This window comes from Halichoerus grypus, chromosome 3, assembly GCF_964656455.1.
Source record: "Halichoerus grypus chromosome 3, mHalGry1.hap1.1, whole genome shotgun sequence".
Taxonomy (NCBI): Eukaryota; Metazoa; Chordata; class Mammalia; order Carnivora; family Phocidae; genus Halichoerus; species Halichoerus grypus.
In genome coordinates, this window is record NC_135714.1 from 12034188 (window position 1) to 12054460 (window position 20273).

Consider the following 20273-nt stretch of genomic DNA (forward strand, 5'->3'; position numbering starts at 1 on the left):
CCCACCTCGCAAACATTGCCACTGACCTTGTGAAGGTTATTCCACTCCTCTGAGCCTCAAGTTCCTCATCTATGAAACAAGGTTACAAATAGAACAGAACCCTGCAGCTTTTTGTTTTTTGGGGGTTTTTTTTTGGAGTATTAAATGAGATGTCATGTGTACAGTGCTTTGGAGGGCAGGCCGTAACTGTTCCTGAATTGCTAGCAATTATTGTTATTATTTTATTATTTATCTTGGGTTCTTGCATAGTAAATACCTGAACAGGAATGGAAGTCTCTGGAATCTCCATGAGTTTGGGCAGTAAGAGTGATTCTGAAAGTGACAGGTGGTGGGGCTGAGCCTTTCAGAGGGAGAGCACATCTTACATGTCACATGGTCCTTGAAGTAACTCAGGTCTGTAGGTCCACCACTCCCTAGCGCTCCTGCCTGAGATGTCCACTGTCGTCTCCAAGGCCAAACCCCACTGGCTAACATTTTCTAATGGGGCAATCCACAGCTGAGGACCACACTGCTTACCTGAGCTCTCGAGCAATTTACTCATTTCAAGGATGTTCTTTCTCTAAGAACCGACCTTGACGTGTTGATTTTATAAGACAATGAAAAGAAGAATATTATCCAAATGCCCTCCTTAATTCCTTTTAGGCTTTGAAATCCTTTTACACACGTTAGATAGTTATAACGAAGATTCTAGAAGCCATTAATGACATCAAAATCGCAAATTATTGACTTTTTGGCTCAAGAACTTCCAGTCTTCAGTTTTTAAAAATATACATAATACTTCATGAATTTGCATGCCATCCTTGTGCAGGGGTCATGCTCATCTTCCTTGTATCGTTCCAATTTTACTATAGGTGCTGCTAAAGTGAGCACTCCAACTTATTAAATAAACATAAAGTAGGGTTAACACATACCAGGTTATGTGCTCTTTGTACAGTCTTCTCTCACAAGATGATCCTGGTTATCATGTCTGATTTCTACCCTGTTCCAGAGCAAGGTTCGCCCCCTAGCTTGCCGGCTCCAGGGGGTGGGGCACTCACCTGAATGAATCATACTCCTCCAATGTGGGTAAATTTCGGTGGACATAAGTTTCAGTGTCATTAATGTAACCCATGAAATTGGACAGCTTATCCTGAATCGGAATCTGGTCGCCTATATTTTCAATATCTGAACCAAGGGAATTCAAGGTACTTTTGATATCTGAAAACAAAGATACCCAGGTTATGCATTTTCAAACCTAAGGGAAACAGAAACTCTGTTTCGGAACCAAAATGAAAAGCTTCAACCACTTTAAGTTTTCCCCATGTTATGCGTGTGTTTTAACCATGGAAAGGTTCTACAAGCATGAATGTAGCCAAGACCATCAAAGAGCAATTACTTAACAGAACAGCAAGCTATGGGCGCTGACTTTAATGACATGGTGCTGAAGTCAAGCCAGAGTTTTCTTCTGCTGCTTATTTCACTAAAAAATAAAATGAATCTGGTAATTAAAGCCTATGGTGTGCCTACCATGGACCAGGCACTTTTATAAATGTTAACTCATTTATTCCACCGAGGTAGATATTCTTCTTCCTATTTTGCTAAGTGACCCTGAGGCCCATCGAGGTTAAATTACTTGCCCAAAGATCTTTTTTTTTTCTTTTTCCAGAAAAGCACTAGAAATGGGATTAAATTCCAGGTTTGTCTACCAAAGCTTTGGTTAAATGATTTTGGAAAAATAATTTAATAAGAAATAGCATTCAGGAACACAGTAATTCGCCAGGAACAATTTTTTTGAACAGGTGGCCCCAGGCAACATTTTTGTTAAAATTTGATTTGACTCATACAAATTGAGATGTGTTCAAGTACATCTGTGTTCTCTCCTATGCAGATAACAATGTATTCCCAGTGGTCAAAGAGTTTCTGTTAACATCCATCCTAACCTTTCAGAGAGAAGAGAAGTTCTAACTTTCTGGAAAGTGTTTGTCCATTGTGATAGGTCCTGGGATCAAAGCTATCCAGGACACAGACGTCATCTAATTTAATGCTCACACAGGTCTGAAGTTGGTGCTCTCTGCAGTGATTCTTGACATGGACGTACTAACAACATGCTAATCAGTTAAATGTCCACTGATCCTGAAAAGGGAGATCAATCTCTTTGCAGCCAGCAGAGAGATTCGCTGTTCTCACAATGAGATCCCAGGTGAACTTCGGGTAGATGGCAGCATGAATCAAAATGGAGTGACATAAAATGGTGGGAATCTTCTTCAAAGGGTGTTGTTCACACAGAGCTCCCAGGAGGAGACTCCTGCCCACAGTGGTTCAATTCTCCTCTAAATGTACCCGGAGGCTCCAGGATCCTCAACAAGGTGACTCGGTGGGTCTCTTCTTTTGATTCTGGGATTTCTGGGAGTTTGAGAGATGTGGGATGCAGACTCTCCCTCCCCTTTGAACAGTTCCCTCAACTCCGAATCAGGGTCCTTCTGCTTCTCAGGCTGTCCTGCCCTCCCACACGACACAGCTCCCCAGCCTTGACAACTTGGGTGACTCCGTACATGGTTGGTATCCTCTCTCCCCAGATACTTCCCTCAGGCCCCAGTTTGGATGTGTCTTCCTCCAGGAAGCCTTCCACTACTCTTTCCCTCCTGGATCCCTTGCGTGTGCCTTGTCATGTTGCCAGAGTGTGCAAAATGGCATCTGTATAGGTGTCCAGCTAAAGGGCAGGCGGGGATCACGATTGATTCATCTCCCTCCGGGCATCTCCCTTCCCCGGAGCCCCGCAGAGCCTGGCATACAGTAAGCACACAGACTAAGTGTGCGGGGTAGGACCGAATGACCAAGACATGGGAGCTAAGGGGTTTTATTTGTTTTGGAAGGACATGAAAATAAGCAACTGATATTCACGTGAATGGAGTGATTGACACTCGCCCAGACCTGGGAAAACTCTGGCTTGTGTTGAGGCAATGACCGTGGGCAATGGGCCTCGCTCACGCATACTGCACACCTCGCTTTGCCAGACTTACAAGGGAGGGCTGCACGTATTGGCAGAAGAGGTCCAGAAAGGGGGAACAAAAAACAAAAAGTAAACACAGAAATTAGTAAGCAGGTGGCTATCGGACATACAGCGCGTGTTAGCCTTCAGATGCTAGCATAAGATGTCTTTAATCTCTTAATATTTTAAAGTAGAATCTTAGGTGAAAGGAACACACAAAACATCTAAAGCGCTGTGTAATAGGATAAAATACTTTTTTTACCCCAAGTCTTAAAGGGTTGAAAGAACGCTATTAGGGGAAAAAAAAAAATCAAATACCTCTAACACAACATTTTAAAACCACTTGGTCAACAGATAAAAGGAAGCACAAAGAAGATGATTTAAAAGAAGAAGACAATCTCACCTAGCTTCTGAGATTTCTTCTTTAAGCAAATAACCCCTGTTTATTGCCATTGCTGCACAAAGAACTGTGTGTACTGCACTCTTTCCCTGTGCATTCACCCCGAATACCACAACCTGAATACAACGTGATTCAATTATTTAAGACTAGGAGAATTCTCTCAATATCAGTCCTGCTCCTCCAAAAATCCTAAGCAACCCTAAGAGCCTAAGATACCATTACAGCAGCATCAGAAGGCAGACGAACATCTTCCTAAAAAGACAAAATAAATCCTTATACATAGTATTCCTTGAAAAAAAAAATGAATTTTAAGTTTTGTTCTGTTTTTAGAAAATATAATAATCTACAGTTTTTCCCCAGTGAAACCAATCAAAATGTGACCTTCCTAGTTCAACCACGGCTGTCTTTAGCTCTGACAGCTCAAGATGAGGCCTGGTCACTAGAGTGTGGCCCTTGACCTTGCCACCTCCGGCCAGCAGGACGATGTTAATCAGAGTTCAATAAGATTATTATTTCTTAAAATCTAAATCGCTGTGTGAAGGTGGCATAATTAAAAATCTCTGATACTCATTTAATCTTCCAGATCAGTGAGAGAATTTTAAAAGAGAAAAAAAAAAAAAACAAAAACACTTCTTAACAATACATTTTTTTTTGTACTAATCATCCAATTTTTAACAAAGAGAGAAACAAAATGACTTCAAACTCTCTCACCTGATATGATGTCTGTGGTTTGATTTTGCACCATCTCGGGAATATCATTAAAGGATTTATAGCCCTAGAAAATAGTTCAAAATAAATTGATACACATAGTGAGTAGAAGGGTAATTAATGAGTATTCAGTTTTCAGCTTAACGTGGGGGAGAGAAGCAAAATAAAAATTCTAACAGTCATCTTAAGGCTGAAATCATCACTATATGGTCATTAAAAGACTACCAAAAAAATTCCCCTTAAGGGAGGACTTTCCCTTTAAATTGTATCCATCCAAGACTTTGCTAAAAGTTTTTCACTTTTAAACTGTTAACTTATATTATCTATAGTAGTGTTTCTCAACGGAGGGCGGTTCTGTCCTCCAGGGGACACTTGACAATGTCTGGAGACATTTTGGTTATCATGACAATGGTGCTGTGTGAGCAGGGACCCAGGGGCTTGTAAATACCCTACAACGTCTGGGACAGCCCCACCACGGGGAGTCATCAACAGTGTTGACAGTGCTGAGGCTGAGAAGCCCCAATCTGTGCAATGTTCCATGTGCAGGTAGAAAGTGAGTTACCCAAACCAGAGTCGTATTTTCCAAGGCAATTAGGAAGTAAGACTGGGGATCTAGTCTCACCGAACACACAGCTTATAGAGGACATACATTTTAGCGAGGCTGAAGTGAAAACAAAAACAGCCACTCCAAGCTATGTCATTTTGGGGCTAAATCTGGGACAAGAAGATGTCATTATTTCTAAGTAACTCAACTGAACAGACAGCATTTCCTCGGGAAGGGGTGTATGTGTGTTTCTTCGCTGTCTGCTGGTGTCTTTAGCTATCTGCTGGGGAACATTGTATCAATCACAACCTGTTATGGACCAAATGTCTGGCACCCCCACCTCCTATCCCTGGCATCATAGCCTGAAATCCTAACCCCTTAGGTGAGTGACGGTAGCAGGAGGTGGGGCCTTCCGGAGGTGATTAGATCATGAGAGTGAAGCCTCATGAATGGGATCAGTGTTTTTATAAAAGGGGAACCCACACAGCTCTCTCCACCACGTGAAGATACAATGGGAAAACGGCCGTCTGCAACCTGGAAGGGTCTCTCGCCACAACTCGGTCGTGCTGACCCTCTTCTTGGACTTCCAGCTGCCAGAACTGTGAGAAATCAATTTCTCTCGTTGAGAAGCCACCCAGCCTTTGACAGGCTCTTACAGCAATCCAATCTAGGTGACAGACTTTATAAGATTTATGGTGCCAGCAAGTTTCCAGTTTAGCCCGGTAACATCGATGCCGGGAAAAGAACAGCTCACTTCTGTTCCCTCCACGGTGACTACGTGAACCAGCGCACAGGTGCTTGTTTGGATGAGTGTACACCTGACCCCTCTGCTTTTATCTGCCTTTGGACTTGTGGAGGTCGACTGTTGAAAGAGGTTTTATGGTCGAAGAGGCCTTATAGATCTCCTGGATCAATTCCCTCATTTAACAAATGAGGGGACACCAGTTCGCAAAGACCAGGAGTTTCTAATGACTTGTTTAAGGTGACACTTAACTTTGTCAGTAGATGAGTGTTTAGCAGATTATCTGAAGATGTTTTGATACCCATGCTGAAAGACAGAGTCAAGAATAACACTATTCCCTCCCTTTCCTGCAGGCCCAGGGCATACTTATTGAATCATAATCTACAAAGAAATATTTATTGTGCACTCAACATACAGGTTGAATAAACAGCAATAATTGGTAGGCTATCAGGAAAATGATGATGTTCTAGACCAACGTAGCCCCTGCCAGTTTTAGAGTTTACATGCCAGTGGGACAATAGAGACATTAAAGCAATAATTACAGTTAAGACGATCCTAACAAAGACTATCTGCTATGCTGGAAGAATGTGTTAAAAAGGGTTTGACATGGTCAAGATGCCCGGGAAAGGCCTCACTAAGAAAGTGATGTCGGGGGTGTGTGGGTGATTCAGTTGATTAAGCCTCCGACTCTTGATTTTGGCTCAGGTCATGATTTCAGGGTCGTGAGATCGAGCCCCATGTTGCGCTCCACGCTCAGGGGAGAGTCCGTTTGAGGTTCTCTCTCCCTCTGCCCCTCCCCCCACCTGCTCCTTATCTCTCTCTCATTGTCTCTCAAATAAATAAATCTTTAAGAAAATGATTTTGAATGCTTTAAGTAGCTAGTACTTAGTAGCCTATGTGGCTGGGTGAAGGGGAGAGAGTAGCCCGCAGCACGTAGGAATGTGCAGAAGGGGGAAGAGACGAAGCGACAGGCTGATGCGCCAGAGTGGGAGGGCACCTCACGTCGTCAGTATGGGGCTCGGCCCTACACCCACCGAATTCTGAGTCCCAGGAAGACAAGATCATCTTTTGCTTCTTATCTCCAGCATGGTGCTTTGCACACAACAGACGCTTAACACAAATTTCTTCAAGTGCAATGAGCAAAATTACCTGGAGGATAATAGTTAACACCCTTCTTGGCAACCCCCTTTCCAAAATTTTAGGGCTTTTTTTTGCAGTTACCTCTTTTCTTATGTACTAGTCTACCCTTTAGCATGATGTAAAACACACCATTGTAATTTTTTTTTTTTTTTCCCAAAAAACATACCTGTTGGACCAGGCTGGACAAATCTGTTTGAAGAACGTCATTAATATTATCAATTTGCTGATCCAAAGATGGGAGCTGAAAATTCATAAAACAAAATATAAGGCAAGGTGGTTACTCCCAACACTATTTGTCATAAAAAAGGGAGTCATCTTATATCCAAGTCCCAAAGTCTCTATATTATAGGGTATGGTTTAAGTTTCTTTTGAACAGTAGAATATTGTTTGGGGAAAAAGACATTTAGCTCGAGGGGCCTTTACAGGCATTAAGTTTCAGATGTTTGGAGGGCTCCTGGGGCAGTTAGCAAAAATTAGGGAAAGAAATTTAACACAGATCAAACGCATGCGATCTCACATTTCAGGTACTGAATATCGTTCAATAAAGTTGTAAATAACCTTTTAAAAAATATGTTTAAAAGCAATACAACCAACGGTTATGTTGGTGAGTGGTCTGGAATACATTTTTCCTTTACAGCATTGTACATGGATTTAAAGTGTTCTATCTCTCGCCAAGACTGGGACAAACATCACGGACCTCCTGACATAATGTACCAAGAAAGACACAATATCACTCTTGTGATATCCCCGGCAAGTATGCATAACTCCAATCTAACCATGACGGCACACCAGGTAAACTTAAATTGAGGTCCTTCTATAAAATAAATGGCCCACAGTCTTCAAAAATGTCAATGTCAGAAAAGAAGAAGATGGGCAGGGGACTGTCCCAGATTGAAGGAACTAAACAGACATGACAACTAAAGACCACATATGACCCTGGACTGGCCCTTAGACTGGAGAAAGAAAAACAGCTGTAAAGTCAGTTTTTTAGGAAAATCAGCAAAATTTGAATATAGACCATGGACTAGATGCTCATATTGGGTCAGCGTTACATGTCCTAATTTTGAGAACTGTACAAAGGTTGTGTATGGTTAGGAAATGCATTGACATATTTAGGGCTAAAAGGACATAGTTTGCAACTTACTGACAAGTGATTGAGAAAAGCACAAAATGCATAGTATTTTATACATACAAATGACAATATGAGTAGATGGTAGATACACAGATTGATAAACAGATAAAATAGGATGAAGCAAATGGAGCAAAAGGCTGGCAATTGGTGCATCTGGTAAAGGGTGTAGACAGGAGTGCCTTGTACCATTCTTGCAACTTTTCTGCATGTTTGAAAAGACATCAAAATAAAAAGTTACCCCCAGAAGACTCGATCCCATACAATTCAAATGCAAGGGAAGATCCCAGCCTCTGAAAAACCATGCGCTGGTGACCACAGTGATACGCATAACTCATACATACACACTGAGACTGAAGGTGAAGAGTCTGCATGATGCTGACCCGTGAGATAGAAAGGTGAGAAGAGTACAGTCATATTAAGATACTGTTTTATAAAAAATGTGGCATGTATACACCACTACCTCAATGCATTAAAAATCATGAGGAAACATGATTATTTATTCTCTATTTCAGGACTTCATATATTCATATTGCTCCAAATTCTTCCCCCCCATTTTCCCTTTGGAATATGGAGAATTCCCTTATATTTAAGCATATGTGGTTAATATACGAAACATGTCATTTGAAACTATATTTTAATTTTTAAAGGTCTACAAAAACACATTCTACTTCCTTTTTTCTTTTTAAAGCTGAATTCATTCTGGTAGGTTCCACCAAATCAACCGCAGAGGACACTTAACAAGGGATTTCCCGTTATTCGTTCTCCCCAGCTGCAGCCGCACCAACGTGGCGATCAGAAGCCCGACAGAGACCCAGGCCACCATGCTCCTCACAGGTGTCCCAATGGCCCTGCCCTGTAGCAGGGTCCCCAGCTCACCTGATCCAAGTTGGTATTGTAATCCAGCTGGCTGAGAGACATCTGTATGCTGTTGCAAGTGGTGGCCACTGGTGGGACAGAGCACATGGGGTCACTGAGTGATTGCTCCACGTTCATTTTCACGTCACTGAGGCTGGTGTTAAGCTGTGCGGTTGACTTCTTCAGCTCCTTTAAGGTGTTGTTCACGTTCAACAAGGCTTCTTTGGTCTCTTTGATTGCTGTGGGGACACACCTGGCTTCAGAACAGACGCACCCACTAGGCAGGCAATGGCGAAACTCCTTCTCATCTACAAAGTACCCTCAGGGACCTTGAGGTGGGCTTATAAAAGACATTGGGAGGCAGCCACTGTGGCCTCCTTGCCCAGCTACTCCAGCCAGCCCAGCTTTCCCACCTGCGGGCTCTTCAGACAAGAAGGAGCAAGAACCAGCCCATCAATGCAAGGGGGACACCGAGGTGCAGCATTCACTGGCCAGCACAGGAAGAGTCATGGCAGGGAAAGGTGTCGCTCTCCTAGCATCGCCCAGCCTTGAAGAGGCCAGCCCTGACAAGCTGGTGCCTTCAACCCCGAGCGGTTTTAACCCACATCAAGACTGATCACACCCAGACATAGCTTAGTAAGGGATATTCAGAGAGCTGAAGTAAACACAGAGCAGCAGGTGAAGAGCACGGTTTTGGGTTCAGGCGGGTCTAGGTGCAGATCCCAGCCTTGCCACTTGCTGGTCGCCAGAAACCGATTCCTGAAAGTTCTTCAGCGATTTCCTCATCTGAACATGGTGAAACCACCACCACATTCATCACAAAATATGGGCATCAGAATGAGATTCCTTGATGGCAGTTAGTCCGTCTGTTCTATTTGGGGAGCCTCCCAGCCCAGGACACATTCTTATACTAGGAAATCCTTGCTAATTGTTCGCTATCCTCCTGATTTTTCTGAGGTGAACAGCTATGTATTCATGACCAGGGAGGTCGTGAATTACAACACTTTTCTACAGTGACTTAAAGCCACAGCAGTAAAAGATGTGAAATTTAAATCAGAGGGCACTGCTTTTCTGCTAAGCCAGCAAGTCTTCTAGGCTCACAGAACAGAGGGCAGAGCATCAAGCCACACTTGGACGTTACAAGCAAAAGTGTGAATGCCCTTAAGAACTGGTTTCCCTAACTTTCCCTGGCAACCACATAAAACTTGAGTGCTCAAACCGCATGCACACACGCACACACACACACTTTAATGCCTCGTGTTGTGGGATCTCACCTGAGGTCTTATCCTAATTCTGCGATCACCTTGTGATAGCATCTTTTGCAAACTCTTTCACCTCTGGGGATCTCAGTTTCCTCATGTGTAAACTGGGGAGCTGGTTGGGTCATCTCTTGGTTCTTAGGAGAGTCTATGATTCTCAGCTGTGTCCTAGCAGGTATGCTCTTAGGAGATGGCATTGTCCTTGTCACCCAAGATGGCACCGCAACCCAGCTCTGGTGATTTACCCTGAGACTGGGGGAGGCTTCCAGGATTGGACCGTATGACCACTGGCCCCAAATTCTGTCACGTTACCTAGATATAAAATCCTAACATCTGCTTCAGTCGTTTCTTTTGAATTTTGGTCCAGTCATGTCTTAACAGTGTTGGAGATATAATAATATTTAAGACTTTGTCAAAGAGTCACTCTGGGAGTCAATGTCTCATCTCTTGTACCTACCTCCCAGGATTATCAGCAAAGCATGGCTCATATTAGAGGCTCAATGAACGTCTACCACAACAAAAACAAGAAACAAAGAACAGGGTTGCAGCTAAAAACACATGACAGGATGCAAAAGAGTGTGCCAAAGTATGCCTCCCATCATACAACACACACCTCACATTTTAATGTGGTTTACCTCTCACAGTCCTTTCCATTTTAAGAGAAGGTATTTTAAGGCAAGAGACAACAACAGCCAAGAATGATGGGTGATAAAATAAACTGATGGCCCAGAATACATGTGTCCATTTAAGCACAGTTTATAGACATTCGGGGTTATGGGTACTATTCTGTCATGTTCCAAGAAAGACTCAGAGGTAATAAATATATATATATTTTCCAAAGGCTTCAAAGTATTTTATGTCTATAAAATATCTACTGGGTTACAACTCTGGGAGTCATTCCAGACTTAGCAAGATCACACATATTATGTATCTGAAGTCAGTGGAAAGATATTTCAGATTCTCAATTTTAATTAATTAACATTTTACCAGCTCATAGCACATTTCCTTTGTAGGTCCTGATCTGCAGCTCAAATAAGATTTACACAGATGAATTCGCACGGTTCTGCTCTCTCCAAAGCCACTAAACACGTAAAGCTGCAAAGAATTTTTAGCAAAAACTTCGTCAAAGCATTGATTCTCAGCCTTTTGGCTAAGATCCAGTGCAGTATCTGTTCTTATCATTTAATATCTGATACATCCTCTATCGAAGGACAATATATTAAATGGGTTTTTGGAGCAGGGGGACGGAATGAGAGTTTACTCCATCCACTCCGCACATTGACCTGGCATTGTAGGACCTCCAGGAATGGTGCTCCCCTTCAAGGACCAAAAGAAATTGTTTATTAAGCATAGTATAAAATGTTCTGGCAACACCAGAGGCTAAACTTTAACGTATTCAGCCTGTTTAAAAAAATAATAAAACTTTAACACTAACACAGGAAGCACTGAAGAGAAAAACAAAATCTGTTTCCATGGCCTTTAATCCAAAGAAAATTATAATTCAAACATTAAAAATTGGGCAAATCATGGGCCAAAAGTAAAGGTACATAGCAACCTCATTGCACCAGTCATATGTTTTTGCACAGAATTTACCATCACATAATTTTGGAGCTGGAGAATTCGGAAGACCAGTTTTCCAAATGCCTGGCATCCTCCCGTGGCCACAGCAGCACTTGAACTCTAGATTCCTAACTCCTCCTCCAAAGTTACTCTGGGCTGTCTTGCCATGGACGGCACAAAAGCACCCTACAGCTTAACACTCTCCAATGGTGTTGGCACCCAAATACCATCTAGTGTGGACCAGGTGGCACAGTCTTCGTAGTCAGACCTGCATCTGAATCCCAGCTCCACCACTCCCCAGCTACCTGGTCTTGGACAAGTTACATCATCTCTGAGCCTTACTGTCCTGAGTTGGTAAAATGGAGGTGACTATACCGATCACACAGAACTCTTGTGAGAACTAACAGGATTTAGGAAAAGCAGACCCTCAACACTCAAGGCCCTCAACACTCTAAATATTAATTTATGACTAATGATTTCTACAAACACTTGCTGTGGACTGTGTTGGTTGACATCTCAGAAGCCATGTCATCTGTCTCCTGCACTGCAGCAGACCTGTGTTTGGATAACATGGGTCCCACTCCCCACTTAACCCATTTCCCCTGTGTAGCACTGGTCCAAAGATGGCTGTGGAACCCCAATTGGCCCAATTGGAGGGAAATCTGGTTGAGGAGGAGGAGTAATGTGGCCGGTGTTAGCCCTCTTGCAATTATAAGGGAAGTTTGCATTAGAATGATACAGACATTATAGAGAACAGCTGGGTGAAAAGAATCTCACCACTAGATCAAGCCTTACCTGAAGCCAGTGTCAGTTACATGAGCAAATAATCCACTTAGTTGAAAGCCAGATAGAGACAGATTTTCTATATGTGTTGGGGGAAATGACCCATAATTACTCAAGAGATGTTTCCAAGAGAAGAGAGATGACTGGAGACATCTGATTGTAAAGGTCACAGAGCCAGCCCAAATCATTAACCCATTGGTGAAGTGCAAACACACGAAGCTATGATGAGGGCACGTGGAGGATAATCAGCAAGAGCGATGCCGAAGATGTGGGAAGTGAAGGGTCAGCATTTTACAGGAGTGACGATTCTCCCAGTGAGGAGATGAGGAGCCACCAGGTCCCCACCTCCTTTCACTGTCTGTTCCTGGTGGTTGGTTAAGTAATACCTCCTGCTAACCACAGGATAGGGCGGGCGGGGGGTGGGGTGGGCAGGGAAGGGCTCCTTGACAGTGTTGTTGAACCCCCGAAGCAGCTAACTTTGGAACCACCATACGTCCAATATCTTGTCATGTGTGATATATTTCCTGTTGTTTAAGCCACGTGAAGGGTCTTTGGCATTGATATCACATCAATGGCGCCTCCAAAAGACCTCCAAGAATCATCAGCAAAATTCCCAAAGCAAATGAAAACAACTATAATCTGATTTGAAGAGATAGATATATCCACAAAGCGCATCAAGGGCAACTAAAGAAAAAATCAAAGGACTACAGACATTAAAAGTAAAAGATCAGGAAGCTTGTAAAGTCAAAAGGAGTTGCCTAGCAACTGAAGCAGGACTATGAAAGAATGTAATCCATTTTCCGCTCCATCACCAGCAAAGTTACAGTATTCCACGCTTAGAAAATGAAGGTAAGGTCTGCAGGCCTTTATTTGTTCAAGAAATGACAATCTGCTCTGGGCTGGACATTGTGTTGGGTGTCTCCAGACACAAGCGAGGGGAATTAAGACATGAACAAAATCAACAGGCCGAGGACGCACGTGCAGTACAGGGGTCTGAGGGAGAATTATGCCTAGAGACCTACGGTAGAATAAACGCTGAGATCCGTGGCTTGGAAGGGAATATTTGGGGTTTGGGGGGCTGAGATGGAAAGTGACCAGAAGGATGGGCAGGGGCCAGGTATGGAAGGAAGACAGGCAGGCAGGAGGCATGGGTGTTTACATCACATCCCTTCACTGGGCCTCGGTTTCCCTGCACTGGAAGGACGTGGTTGGTGACGAGGGGAGCAGGCATCAGGGAAGCATCTCAGCATTATCCACAGCAGAGGACATGCCTTCAGTTGCAGGTAGACCCGTTGCAGGGTCAAGGAGAAGAGCAAGGAAAGACTAATCAGTTGGTTAAAATGAATCTTACCAACTCCTGGCCTGTTCTGCATGTCATCCCGTTTCCTGTTTCCATGTCTTTGAACTCTAAGGGGATGGGGGGGTGGCAGGGAGGAATGTCAAAAGGAATGGGCGTAACCTTCCAACTTCAACACAAGTCCTTCCTTTGTGGCCTGTCTTCTCGGGAATCCTGGCTCGTGAAAGTAAAATTCACAGGGGCAGGATGACAAATGTGAAGCACAGATGAAATTGTCCTCTCTATCAAACACTTAGCACCGATATTTCCTCAACATTTGGAAGGGGCTCGGAGTCTTTTTCTTTCATTGTGATTGAATATGTAGTTTCTTAAAATCAGTACATCTGCTCACTTAGATCACTGACTGTGGTGTCTTAAGATATCTCTACAGATTCCTCTTTCCCAAAAGTTGTTCTTTCCAGAGAAAAGGAAAGAGTAACCAATAGACCTCCAAAGACCTAAACTTCTCGAGGCTACTCATCTTCTATAGCAAGAGTCGACAAGCTTTTTCCGTAAAGGGGCAGATGGTAAACACTTCAGGCTTTCTGGGCCACATCTGCTGTCAGATGCCCCCTCACCGGCGGAGCACGGCTGCCTTCCAATAACCATCTTTACAAAACCAGGTGGCAGGCTCCTATCAAATGCTGCTGTTTTTATTTCAAAGGACTAGTAGACAATTAGTACAACCTCTTTGACACAAGCTTTTTTAAAACAAACAAACAAACAAAAAAACCAAACCAACCAAACCAAACCATTGCGATGCTGTGTGTCTTTACCTGTCCCGTTGGCATGCCCACATCTGGGGAAAACAAGAAAGGGGAGCGTGATCCTGGGAAGCCTCTCTCACCCATTTCCGGCGCGGTGCTTACCTTCTGCCATGGCGTTGATGTCATCAAGCACGGGCATCACTTTAGGTCTTAGCTGTTCGTGAATTCCGCCTCCTAGCAATGACTTAATATCTAAATGCCAAGAAGCAGAAGGTGCTGTGAGGGTAGGCTCCACGAGTGTCCTCTCCTCTTACCTGCATTTTCCTCCCGCTGCAGGATGTCCTCCCTTGGAAAGTCGTCTGGGGTCTCTCCTGCCCTGAAAGCCCTCTTTTCATCCTCGACCCCATTTAGGTGTTGATTCTTGGGGACATTTCTTCACGCTGTCCAAAGTCCCCACACCAGCAGTCTCCCGTGAAAAAGCAATCAGCACAGACTGGCTATTTAATCTTACAGATGTCCCCTGCTGGTTTTGTAGCGACATGAGCCCATACAGAGACGCGAGAGTGGCGCCCCCCAGCGCCTTCCCCAGGAATCACACCTAGCATCTCAGGGTGGAGCCCCAGAGCTCTGGGCTTCTTCGTCTCCAGCTACTGTGTGCATCCGTTAGCATCAGGAAAGCCTAAGAGAGGTGACTTTTGGGGTCTGGGAACCCTCCAAAGTGTTCCCATATAAATTAAAGGTAATCGTTTCTTTGCTTTATGCCATTTCAGATTACAAGAGTATTCACAGGAACGCTCAGCTTTCGGGTAACGGGAAACCTGTCCTAGGAACACAGTGTTTATAAAGTTAAGCCGTGTGTCTCTGATCTCTTCAGCTAGGCCAGGGTTTCCCAACAATGACGCCATGGACGTTTTGAGCTGGATAATTCTTCATGGTGGGGGTTGTCTTGTGTGCTGTAGGGTGTTTGGAAGCCTCCCTGGGCTCTACCCCACAGAAGCTGGCAGTACTGCCCACCCCCCCCCCCACCTGCTGGGACAACCAAAATGTCTCCAGATGTTGCCTGGAGGGCAAAACAGCCCCTGGGGGAGAACCGCTGAGCAAGGCCATGTGGGACCTCCTCGGGGGCCTGCAGGGACCAGCACTGCCTACCCCCCTATTTCTGAAGCCCACTGGTTTCTCTGGGGAGCCTATCTCCATCTGTAACAGTGGACCTGACAGAGACCCATTTCCTCCGTCACCAGGGGAAGGCAGAACGAGCACTTGTGACCACAGGAAAGCATAGGCATTCTTACCATAGAGGCTGGGTTTTACTCCTCGGGCAACAAACAGAAAATTGTCTCTAACTCTAGGGCATTGTTCTGCTTTGCTCCAACTTTGATGCAGAAATCGTAGAAATGGCATACTTGATCACTTGGCCCATGTTTCGTGGGAGATGGCCGGAGCGTCTTCTAGCCAAAACCAACCAACCAACCAACCAACCAGCCAACCAACCAAGTTGAGGCAACTTTAAGTTTTACTCACTATCCAGATCCGAGAATGCCTTTTTCTTCGTGGTTGCATACTGGCTCAGTACATAGTTGATTTGCTAAAAAAAAAAAAAAAAAAAAAAAAAAAAAGCATGACATTCTGCTAAAGTCCAAAGCCACAATAAAGAGAGATTTAACAAAAACTATCCTGAATCAGAACATTTTAAAAAGAAAGCAGGTTCCTAGAGATACTTGTATTTTCTGATACCCAGACTTCTTAATAACACTCCAAAATTTCTTGGCTTAGGAAATAGGATTTCTAATTTCTCCTGATTCTGTGCACTGGCTCTGCGGAGAGTTGGGGCGGGGCCAGCATGGCTGGGGACAAACGGGTCCCTCCCCTGACGTGGCCTCTCATCTTCTAAGTGGCCAGCCTGGGTGTTTTCACACCATGGTCTTGGCAGCAAGAGATCAAGAGTGGACACTGAGGTCTCTGGAAGCCTGAGGTCAGAGCTAGCTCAAGGTCACACTCACTGCGTTCTTTTTGTCAAAGCAAATCACAGGCACGGACCAGATTCAAGGGATTGGAAACAGATCCACCTCTTCAAGCGAGGGACTAAAAAGAATTCGAGGCCATCTGTAATCTACTGCAGTAGGACCAATCATTATGTTCAGTGGCTACGACCGAGCTGGCCTCCGGAGCCGCTGCTTACCTTCCTGTCTTCTGGGCCCTAGCGGACCTGCTTCCCCACACCCTCCACGACACTGCGTGTTACCATTTGGTTGAATAACCAGTGCCAATCCCCTCAGTGAAAATCTACATGAGTATTTAAATTTTCGTTTTTCCAAATACTAGAGTAAGGTTAAATATCTTACTATGCTTGGGGCCAATTATATTTCCAAGTTAAATTGACCATTCACATTCTGCCCATTTCTTATACATTTGTTAGACCTCTTCATGTATTTTGAACTAGATAAGTTTCCCCCAAAGTCATGACCATTTACGATCCTTCCAAGATTCCAAAAGCAATCCCAAAGTTCACCAGCCATGACTGCTATATATTTAACGTTGCCACCTTTTTAGGAAAAGGGTTTTACTTTGGAGTCTTTAGAATGGTGGGCAAAAAAATATGAATTTTTATTCACAGATGGGGAAAAGGAAACATTTCCCTCTTATAAAGCTATGAATAAAATTAGCTTCTCGAACCTCAATATTAAAAAAATGCTTGCAGTTTTTGCTCTTTTAGTTCCAACCCCATTTTTAAACACTGGTACAATATTTAATATATTAGTATTGTTTAGAATATAACAAACTTCGAAGAGCACATCTCTTTGTGAAAAAGCCCATGGATTCTGGCAGGCTCTGATGAGGGAATTCAACAGGAAGGCATCCTTCTCCACATACTGGTACCCATGAGCTCATTATCAATTATTTGGGCTGGTATGTACTCAGATATTTTTAAAAACAATATTCTCTACAGGCAAGACATCACATGCTTCTGGGATACAGAAAAATGTGCTCTCCAGCCACCCCATCCCCCTTCTTCCAAAAACAATTTGTGTGTGTGTGGGGGGGGGCACGTGTGTGTGTATCCCCCCTCCCAAGGAATTCTACACATCTATGCAGATATGAGCAAATGGGTGTTTATAAAGCAGAAAACTCTTGAAACTCTTGTCTCATGACAAGAGTAACTTCACGCAAACCATGCGCGGTTAACTATATTGCTAAAGAGAAAGGACAATGGCACCCAAAGATTTTTCTTTTTAAAAAAAATCACGAGACCCATAAAATAGTTAAGCAATTATATAATAAATACTATAATTTTATGTTATACCTTAAAATAAAGGAAAATAAAGTAATAAAATAATGACACCAGTTCTGAAATGATGCTTTTGTATGCTTTTGAAAATCACTCACTGGGCTTTTATTGCTTCATCTACAAAATTCAAAGGTAGCACCTGTCTACTCTGATTTTCTGGGCTTCTAGAAGTCCAAATGAGATTCCACATATACACAGGGACTCAGGAAGGCCCCAAACACCCAGCGTCTTTGTGGTTTTTACCTCTGGCGTTCCATTCAGGAGGGTTCTCAAGTCTTTGAAGTTGCTGTTTGCCAACTCCCGAGTCTTTTCGATCTGGGTCCTCAGGTGGTGGTTTGCCACAAAGCCATAGATGATGCCCACGCTGCCGGAAATGGGAGAGAAGGAAGGGCATTTACTATGTGTCCCGTGGTCTTCTGGCCAGCAGAGCAGCTCAGCAGATGCAAGGGGAGAAGGGCTCCCAAGCGGGGCCCCCAGGACAGCGGGACCTTCCCCCCCCACCTGCCCCTCTCCCACTGCTGCAGCCTTCCCGCCAAGATCCCAGAACCCAACATGTGGACCACAACATGGGACTCAGTCCTCTTACATGAGACACACAGCCATTTAAGATATGTTGTTCTGTTAAATACGAATCTTATAAATGGAAAAGGTTCCCACTAAATTGTGGAGGGAACAGAAGGAGCAATGTTTATAAGGCAGTGTGTGCAAGAGAGCGTCATTCCTGCCCACGCGGGAATGTGGGTGCACACTGTCCTGCCCAGCGCATACACAAACACACCCCACGTGCTTACCGCTGCTCCCGCCAAAGAAGACTATCAGGAAAAATACCAAAATGATAAGAATGGTATGGGCTTCCTAACATTTTTTTGCTCTAATTGTCTTTATTATTTTTTTATTGTCCAGGTGGAAAAGAAACATGAGTTACTTTAGAGTATTAAACTGCCACATGAAAAGTTGCAAACAGTAGCCTCATACTGTGTAATTTTATTTTATATAATGTACAAAATCAAGAAACCAATGGTGCTAAAAGTCAGTGTATTTGGGGAGGGGTGACTAATAACTTCATAACATCATTGACGTGCTCACATCATGCAAGTTGATGCCTACGCACTTAAGATACGGACACTCTTCTCTATGGGCTCTTAATGTTGAGTAGTTACGAACAATCCCCTGACTTAAATTAACTTGACCAGTTGGTTTGTTTTTGTGTCAAAGCCTTCCAATGTTAAAATGTTTCATTGAAAATTGTTAATTACCAAGGCCCTTCTAGATTTGGCCACTAGATGGCAGCAAGGAATTACCTAAACTCCTAACAACGGTATTTAACCCACAGAAATTAATGACAAAATTGTTCGTTTGTAACCATCCAATGGAAGGTGTGGATAGGTTTCTAGAACAAAGTTTTGCAAATAATAGGCAAACTTGTTCCCAGGCAACTCCTCAGTCTTGGGAAATGGGGATAATCATTTGCCCTATTTACAGTACTGATTCATTCCAAGCAGCATTGGCTCATTGCTGGTCTCACTTAAAACATATTTTCCCATTGCAGTATTACATAGGTACATTAGGTTTTCCAAATTAATCCGAAAAAAGTCTGTAACACATACTGTTGAACAACATTTCTTATGGTTAACAAGTTGCCATGGAACGGAATGTGACCTAGGGTAGGAACATAAGACGTGGGTTCTAATCCCACTGTTGCCCCTAACTCACACTATGGGAGCTTGAGAAAGTCACTTTCCTTCTGTGAGCTTCGGCTGGTATTGCAAAACTGAAAATTAAATTGGATAAGTACTTCTCAACCTGTAAAGGAGAGGGGGTACTGGATGTCCACAAGGTCTCCAAGAACTTTTTAAATTTTATTTATTTTTAAAGATTTTATTTATTTATTTGAGAGAAACAGAGAGCGTGAGAGAGAGAGAACACAAGCAGGTGGAGGGGTAGAGGGAGAAGCAGACTCCCCGCTGAGTAGGGAGCCCAATGCAGGACTTGATCCCAGGACCTGAGCTAAAGGAAGATGCTTAACCGACTGAGCCACCCAGGTGCCCCTCCAAGACCTTTTTTTGAAGTTTGGGTTCATGTTGATGGTAATTAAAAAAAAATGAACATTAACAATAGTCTGTGCCATTTGGAATGACCACCTTACAATCCATCTTTGCCATTCTTAAGTCTGCATTGGTATTTACCAGACAGGCAATATACTGTAAAAATAATAGTTATTAAATGATGCGCTCATGCAGAATAAGGCCAAATGACTTTGGAGTAGTGTGAACAGAAGAAGAGAAAAAGTTGGCTTGTAGCAATGCACCTGGAGGTTTATTTGCATTGCCCAATTTCAAACATTCCATCTCATGATGAGTCAGGGCCACCACCTGAATACACCTGCCCACCATAGGATTTCAAGCTGGAGGCCCCTTGCTCTCTCTCCCCAGCAAGCCCACATTGTCATTCATCATGCTCCAGACCCATTTTGTCACAGAGGAAGTCAAAATGAACTTGGAAAACAAACAACAGGTCCAAGTTCACTTGGCTTTCACTGAATGGGAGAAGAACCTCCTTGCCTTGAACTCTCAGAGGGCTCTCCCTGAAATTCGGGTGGGCTATTTCTCACTTCATACTCTCGGTTGCCCTATTTCTACCTATGTTTGATTTCCCTAGAAAGAGGTGGAAACTCCTTCTTTGTCAACTTTGGGTAAATGATGGGTCTCTTGTCCATGGTGGGTGCTCAGTGAAAGTGGGTTTACGGACTGGGCTTTGTTTCATTTGATCCATTTAGAAGATTAGCCATATGTTTGGAGTGTCTAGTCCATAAACTGTCTTTGTTCCTTTACTGAATAAATGCTTTTACCCAAA

At 43.5% G+C, this 20273-nt stretch overlaps 1 protein-coding gene and 2 non-coding genes across 8 annotated transcripts in view; 1 reads left to right on the forward strand and 2 right to left on the reverse strand.

The window, feature by feature from the left end:
- Window positions 1-20273, reverse strand: part of PROM1 (prominin 1) — a 107747-nt gene that overhangs the window by 25368 nt on the left and 62106 nt on the right. For all 6 annotated transcript variants that reach the window (XM_036074800.2, XM_078068415.1, XM_036074798.2 and 3 more), the window contains 7 exons: window positions 17664-17784; window positions 15656-15719; window positions 14297-14386; window positions 8511-8728; window positions 6669-6743; window positions 4080-4143; window positions 1038-1197 (listed from right to left, as the gene is read on the reverse strand). In XM_036074800.2, the coding sequence (XP_035930693.2) occupies window positions 1038-1197; window positions 4080-4143; window positions 6669-6743; window positions 8511-8728; window positions 14297-14386; window positions 15656-15719; window positions 17664-17784 (792 nt within the window). The remainder of the gene's footprint in view (window positions 1-1037; window positions 1198-4079; window positions 4144-6668; window positions 6744-8510; window positions 8729-14296; window positions 14387-15655; window positions 15720-17663; window positions 17785-20273) is intronic.
- On the reverse strand, window positions 764-870 carry LOC118524567 (U6 spliceosomal RNA). The gene has a single exon (XR_004911718.1). It is a non-coding gene; the product is annotated as a U6 spliceosomal RNA (small nuclear RNA).
- LOC118524565 (U2 spliceosomal RNA) lies at window positions 10879-11068 on the forward strand. The gene has a single exon (XR_004911717.1). It is a non-coding gene; the product is annotated as a U2 spliceosomal RNA (small nuclear RNA).